Source organism: Papaver somniferum, unplaced genomic scaffold, assembly GCF_003573695.1.
Source record: "Papaver somniferum cultivar HN1 unplaced genomic scaffold, ASM357369v1 unplaced-scaffold_80, whole genome shotgun sequence".
Taxonomy (NCBI): domain Eukaryota; kingdom Viridiplantae; phylum Streptophyta; class Magnoliopsida; order Ranunculales; family Papaveraceae; genus Papaver; species Papaver somniferum.
In genome coordinates, this window is record NW_020650971.1 from 2,302,640 (window position 1) to 2,314,040 (window position 11,401).

At 37.2% G+C, this 11,401-nt stretch overlaps 1 protein-coding gene across 1 annotated transcript; it reads right to left on the bottom strand.

The window, feature by feature from the left end:
* Positions 1–7,210: 7,210 nt before the first annotated feature.
* LOC113345060 lies at positions 7,211–10,452 on the bottom strand. Its single transcript, XM_026588922.1, has 4 exons — positions 10,374–10,452; positions 9,586–9,979; positions 8,488–8,704; positions 7,211–8,208 (listed from the first exon to the last, which is right to left on the bottom strand). Exons 2-4 carry the CDS (start codon positions 9,736–9,738, stop codon positions 7,721–7,723), a joined length of 858 nt encoding a protein of 285 aa, XP_026444707.1. The 5' UTR covers positions 9,739–9,979; positions 10,374–10,452; the 3' UTR covers positions 7,211–7,720.
* Between the last annotated feature and the right edge of the window lie 949 nt (positions 10,453–11,401).

Sequence of the window (11,401 nt, forward strand, 5' to 3'; positions counted from 1 at the left end):
AAATCACAAAAACATTACAATGCAATGAGAATTACATTAGTAAAAAAGATGCAATTTCAGAAATTTCAATCCAGAAACCACAAAAAAGAAAATCACATGACAGACGCATATACACCGAAAACACATGACTCCTTAATTTATCAAAAGAAGGTCCTCACACTCATAATTGAAAATTTGAGAGCCTGCCAGTCTCTTGTGTGTCCTGATCATATAGGTGATGTTGATGATTTTAATCCAATTCATGATATGTATGCCAAGCTACATTTGATATCTAACTCAAGACAACAGAAGAATAAATGTAGCTTCCATTTGAAATTCCAATTTTGCATGGAAGTGCCAATTGGAAGTTAGCCCCAACAGAATTTCACAAGTAATTCTAGTTTGAGCAACAATAAAAAAGCAATACATGGTTTTAGTAATAAGAAGACAGATCTAGAACCCTGTACTTGACAATGGCAACAGAGAATCCTCCTAAAGCATATTCAAGAAGAAAAAAAATATAGAATTGGTTTGGTTTCACAAGCTTATCCAGTAATATACTCCCTACATTTAAGAGAAATGGAATATACTTGAAATCTGAAATGAGCTGCTTACAGTGCACTAGACACAAGAGGTCTAGCATCATCTTCTTCTTATCTATTCTCCTTCTCCCTTGAAAGTTCTTCTTCTTCAGAAAGGAGAGAGTGAGGTAAAAGGAAAGAGGGAGAGAGGATAGAATGGAGTCAACTGAATGGGGCACTGTTTACTCCTTTATAGATGGTGGGGGTACTTGAATTGATTTGACAAGTGAGGATGATTATGATAGGATGGAAGAGAAAAGGGTAAAGAAATAGGGGTAGCTGCTCCTGCCAGGCAAGGTGATGACAGCCTCTCAGCAGTAGCAGTACAGTACTGTCTAGTCGCTGCGTCTGACTCTCGGGGAATGTGCATGCTTAAGCGTGGAGTGGACTGAAGAACGGACCCAGAGAACACAAGGGAAAGAGAGGTGGAGTCTGTTAAGTGTTAATGTAATGTTCAAATGTAATAGGAGTGTAAGAATAAAGTGATTCTAGACTAACAAGTAAAACGTTGAGAAAAAAAAAATCGAGTGCTGGGTTCTACATACTAAATTACCCACCACAGGGTTTGCACGGAAAGGGATATGAGGATCCCAAATTCTGGGCCCCACCTCACTCTCTCACGGTACCCGTCTGTACTTTCCGTTTTTGGCTTGGTTGAGAAACGAAGAAGCATGACCCACGATGTGTTACGTCATATGACTCGTAATCTCTCGGGAAATGTCTTTTCTCTTCTCTCGTTCCAGTAGTGTAAAATATACTTGTAGTAAACATTACGTGAACAGATTTTCAGTTACCAGCACTCGATTTCCCCCGACATCAAGTGATCCCTTTGCTCCCTTCTCTTTCTCCCATTTCTTTGTCTTGTATTTGATTTCGGAACAAGAAATAAGAGGCGGAATTACTTGGTAATTACAACCCTCCTTCCTTGGTTAGGGGAGTAGTCTTGCTAATAGCAACCCTGGTGACATTTCCAGGGGCGGAGCCAGGTTAGGAAAGAGGGTGCAGAACCAAAAAAAAAAAGTTCTCTTGAGAGATTTTTTTGGAGGGTCTGTTTAGAACGAGTCGAATGACCGCCATGTGAAGCGTTTAAAGAAAATGAAAATAAAAGGAAAACTTACGGCACAATGTAATCGGGGGTTTTCGAGGGAGCATTTGCTTATGGATTGGAGTTTAAAATGGTCGGTCCGTCCGTCCGTCCATGATTAGCCGAACAAACCCCCCATTCCCCAGGCGTCCAAGCTGAGGATGTTATGGGTGTTTGGTTAGGGTCCCCATCCCAGCAGACTACTCCCCATGTTTCTCTCTTGCTCTGCTCCATACCATACCAGCTCATCATCATTTCTTTCTCTTCTCTTGGGGAAGGGCAAGTCAAGCTTTGTGGCCCTTGCAATGATAAACTCATAATATCCCACAATGCAAGAAGTTGGGATTTTGATACAAGGTTTTCAAACAATGAATAACATAAATCCAGAATCAGGACTTTAGAGTTTAGATTATCTTTGTTAAAGTTAATTAGCAAAACAACCTCGTCATTGTAGAAAGGGGAGATTAGTGGGAGACCCAAAAAAAAATAATATTCTCATTCTCAGGCCCACAATTAATTTTGTATACCGTGACACCCATAATTATTTCTCTGACACCCAAAATTATCCAAAATTATTAAGAATTAATACATAACTCGTTATGCATATTATTTTTTCAGCCATAACTCGTTATGCAGCCTAATTTTTCAGGGGTATAATTGGCAACGCAACTTGGATATAACATATCTAAAAATCCGCGCCTTGGAATTTTACAAATTTTATATTGTTGGAAATCTTTTTAAGAGAGCTACACAACGAGTACAAACAACAATATCAAATTTTTGTTTTTCACGAAAAAATCGGAGGTGATCATCATTTTAGGCTAAATTTTCGAAAACTTGATACATAACCATTATGCTGTCACCAAAAAAGATGCATAACACCTTGTGCAGACGCATAACGAATTATGCAACCATTTTCAACACTGCAAAATTTGCATAACAAAGTTATGCATCTATAACAAGTTATGTAGTCATTGTATTAGTGCGTAACTACATAAAAAATTGATGCATAATGCATTATGCATCTATTTTCTCGATGCATAAAAGATTGTGCAACAATTTTCTCGATGCATAATGCATTATGCAGACATACTTTCGGATGCATAACAGGTTATGCATCCATTTTCGCGACTGCATAACATGTTATGCAGATATTATTATAAGTGCATGACAAGTTATGTGGTCTTTGTTTTTGTTATGCAGATATTATTATAGGTGCATAACAAGTTATGCTCTCTTTATTTTTATTGGTTTCAATAGTCACAAAAAAGTTACTACATAACGTGCTATGTAACCATTTTCTAAATTGCATAACAAGTTATGCAACAACTTGTTGTAATATTTCGATTGCGGGAAATAAGAGTTCGTTGCTCGGACTTGAATAGATTTAAAAACAAAAATATGTACAAAATTGTCACAGGATCAAGAGATACTAGGACTCAGGATTTCACCAATTCTTATACTCATGCGATTCATGTATTTATTCTAAACAGTTATAGCTTCTAAACATCGACTCTTTATTTGCCAAAATAGATTTTAAAAATATTAAGTGTAAATCTTAAGCATGGCCTATCAAAAGGATTAGTCCCAAGCATAAACCATCAAATGAAATCACAAATAATTAAGAAAAAATCATAATTCAATTCATAATAATGCAAATAGTCATAAAAGAATTAAATAAAAAATTATTCATGCATAAAGAATGGTTTCCTCCATCATCCCAGTATTGGGGTTTAGCTATTCATATGAATCACACACTCAACATATTAATTCAAAGCTCAAAGTGTGATTAAAAGAGCCAAAAGTTATAAAATAGTAGTTCTGAGACTCACAAAACCCGTCCAGAAAAGAACGATAGTACCCTGTTGCTGTTGTACAACGACAGATTGCTGCCGCTGCTTGCACTGTTGTTTTAAGACCCACATAAGCAATTCGTTGTCACTGTTGATAAACGACTGTCTTCTGGAGTCTGTTCTTCGTGCTCTTTAATGGCAGCAGCAGCAGCAGAACTCCTCCTTCCTGCAGCTCCCGTTCTTCGCTCCTCTAGCCTCTCTCTGGTCTCTGCTCGACCCCAAACCTCTTCATCCCCTTTCTCTGACATAAAACCAACTATTTATAGGCTTTAAATCCCCTTGAAACTCGATCAAACCCCTTGGAAATCTCCATTATTCTTTACGGGTTGTTTGAAGAATAATCTTCTTCTTGTTGCGTTCCAGGCTGTTTTTAGCTATTCTCTCGACTCAAATATCTTCTAGGACTTGGACTCAACTGTTTTTAAGTATATCCCACGCAAGAATCTCTCCCAAATCTTTCAAACCAATTCAAAACCCTAAACAGGGACCGTGTGCACTGTCTTGACTTCGTGTGGATTTTGTGACTTATCCAGCCCAATTAGATGGGTCTAATCGATTCTAACAGGTCCCTTATGTCTTGTAGAGTCCGTGGGTACCAAATTTGCCCATTGAATCGCCTCCTAGGTCGCTCAAATCCTTGATCCAAAACTGTTGACGCTGCTGCCTTTTTTTCCGCCAAAATCCAGTTTTGAAACTTTGAAGATGACCTCCCCCTATCCAGTTCCGGTGTCCCTTTAGTACATGCCCTGAAATGGGGTGCCCCTTAGTAATTAGGTTACCCCTTATCCAAAGTGAGAGTCTGTATAGTAATTTTCTCCCACGAGCGCAAAAACCACTTTTTAGCCAATTTCGCCGCAAAAGCTTATTTCTCCAAAAACACCTACAAAGACATAAAATAACCAAATAAGTACAAAATCGAGCACTAACAATATAAACAATTGGGACAAATTAGACACATAAATGCATCTATCACAACTTTTGTATATGCATAACAGGTTATGCAACCATTTTCAAATCTGCATAACGAGTAATGCATCAATCAAGTCTTAGCTTCCTTGTTCAGGTCATGGCAGCAGCAACACCTCTGATTCAATCGACTACTCATACAGAATGCATCCTCTTCCCTCCACTTCCTTGCTTATTCTCTGACCAGCTAACCAACAACAATATCTCATCTATTCTCGACTAGTGCAGCCAACAAACATCTCCACTTCGAATTCAAATCAGCCAACAAACAGTCCATCTCCGAGTTCAAAGACTATAACACCTTTTAAAATCAACATATGTAAGCCAAGTGCGGCGGGGACCACCTCCATCATCGCAACCACTATCATCGTCGCTGTCATTGTCGTCACCGCCACCATTGACATGTCGTTATGGCTTTATGGAAGAGATTATCTACCAATAGCAGTCGCCACTACTAGAGTAAAAACCATTGGATTGAATACACCTATAAGGAAGTGGCACAATAAGTGTATCCCGTCACTTTGTGTTGTGTAGTTCTGCATCTAGCTCTCATCTTTTTATTGAATGCCCATTCAGTAAGGTCTTTTGGTTTGGTCTAGGTATACCTTGCCCTACCTTTAGAAATAATTCTTTAGGATGAAAATCATGGAGTGACTGAGATGAAATACTTATTGTCTGGGCAATTTGGATGTGTACGAATAAAGTGGTTTTTGAAAATTTGAAACCCAATCCTACAGATGATCAATGCAGATGGTCTGACTACAGACGGTCAAATACGGGATTAGTGCTACAGATTTTGGATGAAACGATTTCACTTTTAAGTTTTTGGCACAGAAAATCCACATATGTGTCTGGTTCACTACCAGATTCTCTTTCTGTTCATCACAGCAGTTTTTTGCTTGAAACCCCCATCAACCACTATACTCTTCAATAGCAACAACCCATGGCAGTAACAGCTCCATTAACCTTCTCAGACGCTATAATCGACCAAACCCATTTGTTATTTCATCACATAACTTCAATTTCTCCTTCTTTGTTCTCTGTTGCAGCTCAACTTCATGTCTTCATTGTAAACTCTAACACAACCACCGTAAATCCATTTTTCCATCTACGAATTCAAACCCCCTTCCTATAATTCAATTTTTATACCTTCAGTAAACCCTAACCTTTTATATAATGACCTAATTAAACCCATCAGAACACACTCCTCAATCGTCAACAATATCAGCGATTCAACTTCCAAATCCCACATCGATTTTCAACAGTAAAACCACTTCAAATAATATTTTTACTGGGAAGAAGAAGGTACAGAAACAACATCAACAGATCTAGAAGCAGATATCAATGAAGCAGATAATAATCTTTTTCCTCTTCTTCTCAATACAGCGGCAGCCATGGAAAAAAAGAAATCTCGGGAAAACATGATTTTTTATATTTTGGGTTAAAGAATAATTTTTTTTCAGAATTTGGGTGCGCGCCTGTTTTTTTGGGAGAGTGGGTTTCACCGTAGAAACATCAGGGAGAATGGGTCTCCCTGTAGTTTTCACTTGTAGAAAATGCATGAGACTTTAAACATGTGGGTGCAAAACCTAAATTTAGGCCCAATAACAAATATTAGGCTATTCTAATTTTGCTTCTTTGTACCTCTTAATTTATTTGTACCCCAAACCAAATTTTTGCATCCAACCTAAAAGTTTTGGCTCCTCCCCTGGGTGCTAAAGGTTAATAGACTCGTTAGTGCATAGAAAAGACGTAGTTCCATCTTCTTTTCTCTTTTTCTAATGTCATAGAATAATGGTCCCTAGACTACTCCTGATTCCGCTCATTTACGATTTCTAAAGCTATTACAAGGGTACGAATCTCAACTTCCATAGTGGGAGGGAGCACGAGAACTATGAGTTTAGTCGATGGCTCTCATGTTATTCCATCTATTTGTGCAGTTACCCATCTTGCTAAGCTCTCCCAAACTATTAATTTCGAAATTTTGGGCTTCAAAGCCCATCTAGGCCTTATTGCCCACCTTAAAATATTGCCTTAAATCTTTTTTTGCCTCCCCCATGGCAAGATTTCTCTCGAGTATAGAACAGTTGAACTATTCATAATCTCTACAATTTGAACAGGATATTCCTAGATGGATGCGAAGGGGGCAGCAGGATACTTTTTCTTTCTATTTTCAAGGAACAAAAGTACAAGATTTTCTTCTGGCATCTTAAGACTATTAAAAAAGTTTGAAAGCAACGACAAAACAAAAATTATAATAAGATTATCACAAATTTAAGAGCTTCTTCCATGGTTGTTGTGTGTGATTCCTAGGTGGCAATACATTTAGACATTTTCATTCCAATTTTTCCTTAAATTTAGGTGAAAAAAAGAATTCATTTCGGATGGTGTTGCTTGTGATCCTTTTTTCATTAAATGTAAATTTTATTTTCAGGAAGTTAAATATTTTGTTAGAACTAAAAATGGTTACTGGAATTAATTTTAGTGAAGTAAAAACTTACTAGGATAGCTTGATATTGTCAATGTGAATGTCTAAACGTTGACAATGTCTAACAAAAGAAACTAAGCCATGTCATCTTCACATGGATTTAAGAAGTTGGGGTTGGAGAAGGATTTTAAGAAAAATGTTTGTCTATCCTATGTGGATACATTCCATTGGAGAAGCTCTAAGTCCAAGTTGAAAGAGGATCCAGAAATTAGAAGCAGAAAGCATCAAACATAGACGTGACAGATAATGCACTGCTGAGTTAAATACGCAACTTGTAATTTTTATATATGAGAGAAAAAGTACAAAAAAATCAAAATTTTCCTATTTGCCATATTAGTAAGAGAGGCAAGAATTACAACTCATTAATAATGGTAAAAAATGGAAACGGAAAAAAAAAAAATTAGACAAACAAAACTTGTAAAGGGATATCAGGGTCAAGCAAAGTACCCGGGGCTGGCAAAGAGCTTCTGAATGAAAACTAGGCAGAATAGAGCTGATCCTACAAAGCTGTTCTGCACTGCGTGCTATGGATGCACATAGATGTTACAGAAACTTGATTCCCTTACTAGATATGGGAAGAGCAAGTAAAAAATTGTTGCCTCCACGGCTCCACCAAATTGGTAATTGCGGCTGTCTTCTGCTTTTGGAATACTGGTTCTTTGTTCCCAAAGAAAAGAATAATATTTCGTCAATGAAGAAGGTCTCTTATATAAGAATATATATCTCCAAAAAATGTATCTGAATTTCTTCTGCAAAATGCTGGAGAACTTCATAGGGTCCTTAATGAAGAGTGTCTGCGCCTGTCCTGTTTCACTTTCCTACTAGTATTGTCGATGTTTATGGGCTTCAACAATCTTTCTGCTGCTATTTCAGATTTCAGATTTGATTTCAACCTCCTCAAATGTCCAATGCACTGCTCATGGTCGGATGAAATCTCCTGGGTAACCTCTTCTGGAGTAATGTTTCTCTGGTAAGGTGAATACCACTTACACTGCAAATATGCAAAAGATCTCCACGGTGGAAGAGGCATTGAGTTCTGTCTGAGAGAAGATTTTGCAGCTTCCACCATTATATGAAGAAAGTGCTTCAGATTTGACAAGGTACCCACATAAATCACCGGAAGTGAATTCATTATAGCATCGTAGGATTCGCTAGGTCGTGCAATCTCAAAATGGCTTCGAAAGTCGATATCAATGATCAAGCGTTCTGAGCTCGCAGTATCACTGTGATTGGCCACATCAATGTACTCGTAATCACCTACGAAACAGAAGAAGAAAACTTAGAAATAGGAGCAGCATCTTTAATGCAGGGGTAGAATGGAAGACGGTCCTGGTGTTTTATGACATGAAAGGAGTTCAATTTCCCCTAAGATAGCTAAATGTATATATGAAGACCCATCACACCAATCAAAATGAGTTTTATACGCACAGGTAAAATAAGAAATTTTCCCTTTGGCATGGCATATGTCCATATGCTTCCCAAAAACTACGATATGAAAGGAAAAAAAGTTGAGATAAGAAAGATAGATCAACATACCTCCAGGGACCTTCCCAGAATTCTGCCATTTAGATGTACATACAGCTGCATCGTAACCAGAAGACCTAAGAAGCTTTACCAGATAAAATCTAATGCAGCTTCCATTGCAGGGGCCTGGTCTAACGATGTGCAGGTCCTTATCATTGATAGAGAGTACTAGTGAATGGACAGCAGAAAGCAAATCACTCTCATACTGATCTACCGTGTGCTTGTGGTACTACAAAAATAAAGCAACAAGGAAAACAATCAGAAAAGAAAACCCAGTTTTAAAAGAAAATACTAAAACAAAAGTTACGGGTGAACTTAGTTCAGCAGCGGAAGCTCGAAAATCATAATCGTTTTTGTAAACTAAAGGATCGTAGAAAGGCAAGCTGATATCTTATCTTATTAATATATGTTACAAAAGAATTCGGTGCAAGAACGCACAGTCCTAAGAAAATTAACCATGATCTATTCCCTAATTCATATTCAGAAATTCAATGATTGCGTATGCATTCAGATTATTTTGGCTAAACATTCTTGAAACGATAAAAGATGGAACTATTGCTCCTTCAGTTCTTGAAACGACAAACATGAATATCATGGTCTTACAAAGAGAGACCATACATACACTTCAAACATGGTTATGACCAAAATTAAGCTATGAAGCACCTCAGACAAAAGGGTAAAATTTTGAAACAGCTTAGCAACAAACCAAACCTAATTTCTTCGTGCCCACCAGAACATGATCCCATTTTTCTTCTTTCAACATTACTACCGTATTAACAACCATTTACTCTAAGACTAAGAAATAAATGCCACACTTAACAATGAATATATCTAATAATTCACACGAGCCTCTCGTATGTGTTGTATCCCCACGTAACAAATACTCAATTACAGGACCAATTTTTGAAATCCATGATAACTCAACTATGAAATCAAGAAGACATGGTGTTAATCAACCTATAATCAATTTCAAATCAATTGTAACAATTACAATAAAAGAATACCATATCTACAATGGAATCAAGAAGACATGGTATTATTCAAATCCTAATATGTCAACCTAAAATCAATTTCATGTTTACAAAAGAGAAAGAAAAAGAAAAAACTCACCAGTATATTCTCTGTTAGATGCGCAAGATCGGAATAACTCGATTCGCTATCACTGCTACATCTAGAATCTCCTCCACCACTTCCATTCTCCAGGAAATCACTGACCATCACAGCTAAATCATGCTCGCTTTCATGACTAAAACCCCCACCCATAAATTGTTTCCCACCTCCAGCCAATTTGCACAGCAAATCTCCAGCCGCGGCACATATGCGACAATCTTTTCCATCACGGGCCGTGGTGGTTTCGCCTTCTTGCGGCAGCCGAGATTCAAACCCCCACGTCCCCAGCTTAACCAAATTTTGAACAAACCAGCAACCTGTGCTATCTCTTCAACCAATACCCTGAATTCTCCCAAATTTTAACAATTTTTTTTTTTTTTTGGTTTTATGTAATCTGTTTCATCACAAAAACACCAAAAATTAACCAAATTTCAGAATCAACATGGAATCATGGGGCCAATGCCCCCATCACTATGAACCAAAATGATTAAATCTGTCTCATCACAAAAACAGATTACAATATGAACCAAAATAAATTACAATGGGGCTAATGCCCCCTTTCCAGAATCACCATTGAATCAATAACACTATGAATAACGAAAACACAGGATAACCCACTATTAATCTTCCCTATATGATCAATTTCAAATAATAATTAACCAAAATACATGACAATGGGAGCCGAGTCCCCTCCACCCAAACATAAAAATCAAATTTTTAACCAAAACAAGATCATGAAAAGAATTAAATACAGAGAAAACAAAGAATCCCTAAAATGGAAAACAAACCTTTTTATGTGTATATGATCCAAAGGAGAAAAAATAATATAGCTCTGCAAAAGCATAACCCAGAGGATGAAGAGGATGAAGCAAAGAAGAGGAAGAGGGATTTATAAAAGGGGAGCTGTAAATAAGAAATTTATCAAATGACTACAATACCCTTAATTATTACCATTAATGACCTCTCAACAACTTTTATTGTATGTAACGTCCCATACTAATTGCGGCAGCAATTCAGTCCAAATTCCATGACCAGGACAAGATTTTGCGCCCCCAATTGAGAAATTGAGGGTATAATGGGAATAGAGAAAATGAAGAGTTCGAGGCTTGTGGACCAAGTAATGGTGTCGGTTTAAATTACCATATGATGTCAATATAACGGTGGGCCACATTCAGCAGGTTTCAAAACTGTGGAAATTGTAGACTTGAGGACCAAGTATGGGATTTTACACGAGAGTGAATGTGGTGGCGTGTTGTTGTCATATTCTTTGCACGAGATTCTCCATTTCGCATTCAATGCTTTTCAAATCAAATCACCGCACTACGAAATTTACAAAAGCTCCCACGCAACTTAAGATTTCATGTGACACATTTCATTGCATGTTATCGTCTTCATTAAAGAAAAAAAAATCTTAGGCAGATCTAGCAAGGCTGCTATATCGGATTCTCAAATTTTACGGGGTTCTTAGATTTCATATGATTCAAAAATTATTCTTGGTTAATGTTGGTAACCTCCTCAAAATTTTGGTAACCTATGTACCAACTTTAAATTTTTTATTTTATTTTTTTGGATATGTTGCTATAAAATAGTATATGCAGTCTAAAATAAAAGAGAATAGGGGCTTAAAATTGTCTTCCTGTGATCGCAAACTATATGGCATTATCAAATTTCACATGATTGAAGAGTTGTTTTTGTTTGGCACTCGTAATCCCAAAAAGAAATTTAGTAACTCGTGTAGAAACCTTGAAATTTTAAAGATTTTTTACTATGAAATATATACAGTTGATAAGCTTTGCGTCACCCTAATCCAACCAAG

Coding starts and splice junctions, on each gene's coding strand:
- LOC113345060 (XM_026588922.1), bottom strand. CDS start 9,738: ATGGGTGGGGGTTTTAGTCATGAAAGCGAGCATGATTTAGCTGTGATG. Junction 8,705..9,585: donor ATCTAACAGAGAATATACTG/GTGAGTTTTTTC, acceptor TTATTTTTGTAG/TACCACAAGCACACGGTAGA. Junction 8,209..8,487: donor TTCTGGGAAGGTCCCTGGAG/GTATGTTGATCT, acceptor TCTGTTTCGTAG/GTGATTACGAGTACATTGAT.